At 27.2% G+C, this 9,299-nt stretch overlaps 1 protein-coding gene across 1 annotated transcript in view; it reads right to left on the reverse strand.

Annotated features, from left to right (window-relative positions):
• The window catches only part of LOC107619545 (AP2-like ethylene-responsive transcription factor At1g16060), a 6,440-nt gene continuing 1,783 nt past the window's right edge, over nucleotides 4,643-9,299 (reverse strand). Inside the window, exons 7-8 of the mRNA XM_016321835.2 lie at nucleotides 7,693-7,769; nucleotides 4,643-5,418 (exon numbers count right to left, since the gene is read on the reverse strand). Of these exons, the coding sequence (XP_016177321.1) occupies nucleotides 4,880-5,418; nucleotides 7,693-7,769 (616 nt within the window). The 3' untranslated portion in view covers nucleotides 4,643-4,879. The remainder of the gene's footprint in view (nucleotides 5,419-7,692; nucleotides 7,770-9,299) is intronic.

A 9,299-nucleotide genomic window follows, 5' to 3' on the forward strand; every position in this document is an offset into this window, starting at 1 on the left:
CAAGGGGACAACATAAAATCCAAACTAATTAAATTCATATAACACATTATATTCAAATTAATCTCTTTTTTACAATCATTTTTTTTTTACTGAAAAGAAAAAATAACAAAAAAAATGCCTCAAAATATGTGGTGGTGGTGTAATTATAGTTTTGTTGGTGTGTTGTCAACGTAATGGCAGCGAAGCAGCAAAGGCTATAAATATCATAAGCCACTCCTTTTTGGGAACCCATATCCTCCAGCCACTTTTATTTTAGACTTTTCCTTTTATACTTTTATGCTCTACAAGAAAAAAAAAAGTGCTCTTTTTCCGTTTCTCACGTGTTTTAAATTTTTATTATTTAAATCATATTACATTACTAAATACTAAATATTTTGACATCAATAAACTATTATTTAAATCAAGTTGGATTAGTCTAGTGATTAATTTATTAGTTTGTTTAAGTAAATATTAATTATTTAAATTTCACATTTTACATGCAGCAATATGTTAGTCAACGACAAACTCTTAAATAAAGTTCTAATTCGTGACGAATTAGTCATTAATTTATTAGATTAGAGATACCCTAAAAAAAAAACTGTCATTTCCATTATATTAATTATACTCTAAACTCAAATCATTAACTAGATTTTATTAACTTCGTCAATAAACTAGTTGTTTCACTTATTTTTTGGTCAATTTCGACAAGTAATGTTAAAATAAATTTGTATCAAGATCTCAAATATCAAAAAGCAGGTATGACTCGTCTGAAAAAGAATAAACTTAACTAAAAAATTACTTAATTACAATGTCAAAGCAATTTTATATCAAAATTATTAGTAATAGAATAATAAGAAAATAAACAATTAAATAAAGAAAACAATGAAAGGGTAAAATATTGATTAAAGCAAAGTAATAAGAAAATAAATGACAATAAATCAAATAAGCAAAAGAAAACAAGTTAAAAATTGATTTTTAACACTCACATGCACTTGCACTCTATGTTCTTCTGTTGTGTTGTAGAGACTTAAAATTTTATGAGTTTATGTAATGATCTAGTCATCTAGTGTTCTAATTGATTGAAGTCCTCGAATTCTTCCACATTTTTTACTATTTATAGGTCATAAAAATAGACTTGTCATAAAGTATGTTGTCTACTATCTTACTTACCATAAAGTATGTTGTCCACATTTTTTAAATATACTATCAAAATTAAAAGTTGTATTTTGTCCTTTTATTTTAATCTAGCCTTTTTTTTAGGTTTGTATCCTCATGTAAAACCTTATGAATTTGTTGTGGTATTTATCTTTAAGACAATGTGACATTTAGCCTTCTATGACAACACAATGTTTAACAGTACTTTAACTACTGATTATGTTCATGGCTTAATACATCTTACTGTAACAGTGATTCCGATTAATTTGGAACATTTGATGGTTTGTTTGGTCTTAATCTTAAAAAACCAAATGCAAACATCTATTCTCATTCAAGGCATTCAATTCATTACACCATGACATATTAACAGAATTTGGTTTACTCGGAACTACATAACAAACAACAAAGGATCACATTAATGACAACTAGCACAAACATGAAAATTATTAGCAGTTTCAATGCTTTAACTTCAGCTTCCAAGTTGTCCAATCTCCATGCCACCTTCAACCTCCATTCATCATAGTCACTTTCAACCTGCAAATCAGTCCCATAATCTTTCTTTGTTCCACCTTCGGCCACCCCTTCATAGTCATTATCGTCGACTCACTTAAAGTAATTGCAGTGACCGCCCTTTTGCAAATTCAAAAATCAGAAAACAAAAAATTGAAAAAAATCCAACAACACAAAACAAGATGAAAAACCTTTAACTTTTTTCACAACACTCACCCGGTACCTTGGACATGCATGAAATAGTCTATTTGGATTATTTGCTATCCCAGATTTTTGTTATCACAGCCTTAAACCCACAGAAACATGATTCCTCATGAGTTTTCCTCCTAGTTCGCATTGAAACGCTGGAACTATTACTGCCATTCGACAGAAACGACACATCACCACCACGACCTCCGTTTCCTGCCTCCATCCTCGCCGCAAACCAGCAATTTCAAGGTCTACCCAAGCATATGGCCCCCTGATTGTTGAACGCGACGTATTTATCGTCGAATTTAGGATTAGGGTTCAAACACTAAGGGACTGATTTGAACGGTTTTCACAACTACCTTGTCAGCAATAGTAGGACCCACGTAGGCGTCTGTCACGGTGGCAGTTAACGTCACACGTCAGCAGACGTTAGCTAACTCATCGAGGGAGATGACGGAAGGATGAACGTGATTAACTCGGATATCTTTTGGGGATTATTTTGATTAAGTTTATCTTTCAGGGACTAAAATGGAGATCGAGATATTTTTCAAGGACGATTTTGAATATTAACTCTTAAAAATTGACTTCTAACACTGACATGCACTTGTACTATATGTTTTTCTGTTGCGTTGCGGAGATTGAAAATTTTATGAGTTTATGTGATGATTTAGTGTTCTAATTGATTGAAGTCCTCGAACTCTTCCACATTTTTTACTATTTATAGGTCATAAAAATAGACTTGTCATAAAGTATGTTGTCCACTATCTTACTTTCGATTTCGATACTTCTTGTACCATTTTTCTCCGATATTAACTCACCCATGTTTGATTCTTGTAATCGAAATTATTGAGAGTCAAAACATCCCTAATCAAAAAATCTATTTTTTTTATACCAACACTAGTTAATGATTTAAAAATCCTTCTAACTTTCTCTTTTTTATCTCAAGAACTCTTCACCACTATAACAACAATAATCACAATCATAATTATCAGAATTGATTAAGAAATCAATTTGATATAAGGTATCAGATTATTAAGTTGGGAGTTTAACTAGTAAATTACTCATCGAACTATTTAAATCAAAATTAATTAGTTTAAGATATTAAAAATCTAATTGAATTTCATTCATGTACAGAATGTATATCAAGGGAAAAGATGGCATAATGATGTGGTGGCTCATCCTTAATAACATGTCTTTTTTTAATGAGCGTTACACTCTCCTACTTTACTCAAATCATATTTTCGCCTATAATATAGTATATGAAAAAAGATGTACTAAAAATAATTGATTTTATAAAATATATTTGGCAATCAATATATAAGTGTCAAATTGTTAAAGTATCCTCCCTCAATAGTTAATAATCATGAAAAGAAAAAAAAAATTAACAAAAAATATCTTTAGACATTCTTTTAAAAATTATTGACCTAATCTTTTAAACCAATTCTTTTAAAAAAATGACCGTCAAAAATTCTTTTAAACCAATTTTTTATTTTTCAAATAAGTGACCTAATTTTTTCATCAATTACTCTTTTTTTATGTATTAGGCCAAAGTTTTTGAAAGTTATATTCTCTAGCTTCTTTGAACTCTCAAATTTAAATAATAACCCTTTTTTTATTTTTAAAGTAGTCTTTTAAATTCATAATTTTTATCATTTTAATTTTTTAAATATAAAATTTATTATACTAATTTTTAAAATTTAGATATGATTATATTAGTATTTGGACCTTTTTAAATATTGGGTCAGCAAACAAAATATTAAACTAGTTTTGACTTATCATCTTAGATATAAGACTAAACAGCATCGTTTTATTTTGACACTTAAATAAGACAAAACAAAAAAACAAAAAAAAATTCATATGATGTGCAAACTTTTATTTTTTCTCATTCTCTAAAACGACATCATTTTTTATCTTATTTAAGTACCAAAACGAACAAACATCGTTTAACCTTAAATCTAATGTGACAAGTTAGAGTTAGTTTGACATTTTGTTGGTTTACTTAAAACTAAAAAAGGTTAAAAAATAAATATGATATCTGAAACTCTAAAAATAAATCTCAAATATCAATATAATAAATCTTGAATTTGAAGAACTAAAATAATAAAAATCATAAATCTCATAAACGCCAACAAATTTTTTTTTTATTTTTTATTTTTATAGCATAGCACCTCCCTTCCAACTCCCAACAACTAACTTCCCCCTATGGTGAGTAGTTGGGGTAATAATGGTGTTTTTATGATGGAAATTGGGATTATGTTCATTTTAATCTCTTGTTTCTTTTTTCATAAGAATGACGGTGCCTCATATTTATTTTGTAACCCCACAAAAAATATTCTGCATCAAAAAATGCTAACATGCCTTTTGGGCCGATCAAGATATATAACTATATGCATGAAATTGAATGTATGTATAGATGACCTTTTTGTTTTTGACTTTTTTTTTTCTTGTTAACATAAATCACATCGTTTGTTAGGGGATAATGACCAGTTTATATTTTGAATAATAATAATAATAAGAATAAAATAAAATAAATAAATAAATACAAAAAAAGCAGTAATAGAGAATATATAGAGAAAATAAACAAATTAAAAAAAACATGTTAAAATTAGTCAAGCACTTACGTACCTTCTTGCATTGTTAGATCACAACAATTGTAAGAAATAAGGTGAAAACTCAGGTGAAGTCGACTTCACGTGAAGTTGATATCTGAGAGACGTTAGATAAAAATTTAGTCAAATCAGTCAAATCATCTAACGGCTTTCACGTATCAACTTCACGTAAAGTGGACTGCACCTGAATTTCCACCGAGAAATAATTACCATATTTCACCAAATACAATCTGCAAACTCTCCTATTTGTCATATGTTTGTTTGGAAAAAAAAAGAAAAGAAAAAGTAAAGTAATTCAATTTAAAGAATCTATGACGATGATATAATTAAACTGTTGATCTAGGCCCCTTCAATTTCTTGAGTTCCTTAGCATCATCCTCTTTGCTTCGATGAACAAAGAATCATGCTAATTAAGTATTTTTTTTTTCCCCTTCAAATCAAGCATCAAGCTCATACTGAAAAAATGGTGCTGAAATTGAGCCCAATTCGCCAAATATAATGTCATCATTTTCAGTGTAGAGATTGGAATCATGGCTCTCAAAGAACGTTTGAATGTCTTCCGGAAATGTGCGCCGAGGAGTAGGGTTTGATTCCGAAGATGTTTGAGAGTGAAGATTATCTTCGTCAACCGAATTTCGTACTAACATTTCTTTTAATTTCGACGATTTTAAGAGGATCTCGAGTGCCGAAGTTGGCACGGTTTCACCACCAGTTTTAAACTGGGTCGAGTCTTCAGACCCAGTTTCGCTGGTGGTTAAACCGGCCTGATCATAACCAAATACTAATTGATTATTATCGAGTTCGGAACCACTAGACGATTGTTCTTGATTATTTTGGCTAGGGTTTTTCTGAATTTCTTGGAGTTTAGGACGTAGCCAATTGATGTAATGGCTAAGATCAAAGTTTGTAACAGCATTAAGTCCACGATATTCTATGGCAGCCATGTCATATGCCATTGCAGCTTCCTCTTGTGTAGCTGTTTCAAAACATAACATTTGAAAACACATTAATTGCTTTATAAAATATTTTATAGGTTTAATTACTCTATTCGTCTTTATAGTTTTGCAAAATTTTCAATTAGGTCTGCACTAATTTTTTTTTCAATTGAGTCTCTACAAATTTTTTTTCTTTTATTTAAGTCCCTGCACCAATTTTTTTTAGTTGGGTTCCTATACAATTAAGACAATTACTACAAAGAGGGATTTAATTGAAAAAAAAAGGGTAAAATATACTTTTTATCCTTGAAGTTTAGTAAAAGTTTCAAAAATACTCTTAAGTTTTATTTTGTTTCAATTTTGTTCCAAAAGTTTCCGATTTGCATCAAATATACTCTCGACGGGTAAATTTTCAAAAAATTTAAGACCAATCTAACAATAATACATGAAAATTATGCTTGATTTGCTTATGTTGAGGGTTGTTCTTATGAAATTGTTGTTGAATTGGTCTTAAATTTTTTGAAAAATTAGCCGTCAAGGGTATATTTGATGCAAATTGAAAACTTTTAGGACAAAATTGAAACAAAATAAAACTTAGGGGTATTTTTGAAATTTTTGTCAAACTTCAGAGACAAAAAATATACTTTACCCAAAAAAATTAGTGCAAAGACCCAATTAAAAAGAAAAAAAGTATAGGAACCTAATTAAAAATTTTACAAAACTATAGGACCAACAGAATAATTAAACTTATTTTATATTATAAATTTATAAAATTAAATTCATAAAATAGCATAGATGGTCAACCATGTATTGTCAAGAAACTAGTTTATCTTTGTCATATATTACCTAATAATTATACCAAAGAATGACTTTAATTAGATAAAAATATCAATGTTTAAAGTAATGTTTGGTGTATTAAAATCAATCTCCAAACCACATATAACACTAAGAGAGAATGATGTCATCATGTATGTAAAATTAAATGGCTTTACTAAGCAGTTGAAGTTTGGTGATCTACATCCCAACCAACAAGATTTGATGATTCATGTTTTTGAATTTTCTAATTGTACTATTTGCTTTGATATGTGGGACCCTATATAGTTAAATGAAGTGAGTAGGTACTTTCAGGTAGGGATTGGAATTTGGAAGGAATAGTCAAATGGATTTCCAAAATTTCAGGCATAGAGTACATAGCCTATTAAGTGACCTAATTAGTATTAAATCTCTTAAGTAGTTTGTTCCATTTGTTTATCCTAATTAAAAACAAGTACTGTATATTTAATTGTTCATCCATCCTTTGTTTTTAGGGTGACATATACTTTTTGTTGCATGCTTTAATAGATATGGAAATATATTATTAAATATATCCCATCATTTTTGAGTTAATTATCAATTTCATATCCAAAAAATTCAAGCTTTGAGCAAAAAAAAAATAAAAAAATTAAAAGATATTATCAACAAAAAAAATTCTTAAATGATTTTAAAATGTGATAAAAATAATCAATAAATATGATATTTTTTATAAGTGACAAAAAAAATTTTTATTTATTTATCAAACTAATTATTAATTTGATCAAAATTTTTACGACGATATTTGAATAAATATTTAAAAGATGTACAAAAAATTCAGAAAAAAAGTTATTCTCTAGATTATTCTTTTTATTTTTCAAAATAATTTGGTCATAGAAAATAAAAAAAAAATTCATTTAGCATACAATTATTAAATTTTAAAACATGAAAAATTTTTATTTTTTTAATAATACTTGCAAAAAATTGTATCAAAATTTAATCTTTAAAGTATTTTTAAAAAATATATATTTAATATTTTGTTCTTTTTGTTTAAATTTTTCAAAGACTAATTTGTCGTTAACAATTTTTAGGTTATTTTTGTCAGCATGTGAAGTTTCAAGTATTATTTTAGTAATTTACTCCATAATTTTTTAACTAAAATAGAATAGCAAAATATTAGTACAAAAATTAAAAATAAACCATATTCATTCTCTCCCAAAAAGAAAACCCATATTCATATTATCTACTCCATGTTATTGCCATTAATAATTTTGAATTTTGATATAGTCTACTAGTTTTAGTTTACAATATTAATTTGTCACTTTATATAGATTGTTTGGTTCTGCTTTTTTTCCCGGTTAGTTCAACTTATTTGTCTGCCATATTTCAATGAAAAATTTATTATTATGATGTTTATAAATTATAATAATAGAATATTTCAATAATGAAAAGGGCATAGCATTAATTTCCATGTGCATGCACCTTAAAATACAATTAGATCACATTAAATAATAAAATAAAATTACCATAAGTTCCAAGATATAGATATTTGTTGCCGAAGACCCTGCCAATTCTAGCTTCCCATCTTCCATTGTGGTGGTGTCTATAATCAAAATCCAAAGTATTTTAGTTACCACCATTTTTATACATAATATTAATTTAATTTTCACAAAATATATATATAAAGTATGGGTTAATCATCAAATTCGTCTCTGAAATATTTTTTCAACCAAATTGGTCCTTCAAAGATTACGAATTAGTCATATCTGTCCTTCAGTTATTCCACTCATAATTTTTTTCAACGATTGATGATGTGAAATGTTAACTGATAGCATACATGACACATAACATGTTCAATTAGACGATGACTAAATATGTTTACGAAAACCTATCAATTTAGTCACTAAATCATGTTAGGAATATGATTTTTGTAATTGGAAAAAATGACTAAATTAATAAATTTTCATAAACATATTTGGTCAATATCCAATAAGACATATCAGGTATTATATATGTTATTAATTAATGTTTTACAATATCAATCTTTGAAAAAAATTGTTTATAGAGTGACTGAAGGACAAATATGATTAATTCGCAATCTTTGAAGGACTAATTTGATTGAAAAAATCTTTCAAGAATGAATTTAAAGAATGTCTTATCCTTTAGGGACTAATTTAACTATTAACCCTATAAAGTATAGCATATAAATAATTAATAATGTGACACTGTTACAATTGGATCATGATGCAACTTCAATTATTGTCCTATTATCAATTAATATTGATAGTTAAATAACCGAATTTGTGGATATCAAAGGTTGAAAGAACCTATTCAGACAACACACATTGACAAAAGTTCTACCCTATTCATATTTCTTTGCTGAAAATTGGAACCCATAATAGTTTAGCTTAGTGTGTGTCAATATCACATAAAAAAATAACAAAAAAAAAAAAAAATTAGCATTTGATGTGTTCCTATACATATGTGCCACTTTCCAAATTCAAACAAAGTCATGATTTAAATTACTCATTTGGTTATAAAAAGTTTCAGTCACTTTTTTAGTTCCATTTTGAAATAATTTTATATTTTTCAGTTAGTAATAAAGTTTATTTTGAGCTATATTATTTTAAAATTATAGAAATTTCTTTAGAAAAACATTTAAATAACCCTTAAAAAAAAGTATCTTGAAATAAGGTAAAAAGTCAAACAAGTATTTGATTGACTATAAAGTTATTATATTAATATTAAACGAATGGATATTTTCAATTTTTTTTAATTGAGAGAATAAAATGTAATATCTAATCTTTTAATATTTTGTTTTGTCTCACTTATAAAATTAATAATAAAAGATCATATTTTATTTTTTCAACTAATAAAGTGGTTAAGGTAAAAAAAAAGTGACTTTATAGTTTATGCAATATAAATGTCTAACACTAAATTTATTTACAATTTTAAAATTCAACTGAAAAAAGCATATCAATTGCAGCCTTTGAATATAATACCTAACTCTTTACACTAAATACAAATTAAAGTATTTATCAATTTATAGTATTTTTGAAGAGTATCCCTTCAGTGTTGTTTGCTCCCTTCTCTTTATGGGCCGTAGGCCCGCTCACATTTATAAATTAATTAA

This window comes from Arachis ipaensis, chromosome B09 (genome assembly GCF_000816755.2).
Source record: "Arachis ipaensis cultivar K30076 chromosome B09, Araip1.1, whole genome shotgun sequence".
Classification (NCBI taxonomy): Eukaryota; Viridiplantae; Streptophyta; class Magnoliopsida; order Fabales; family Fabaceae; genus Arachis; species Arachis ipaensis.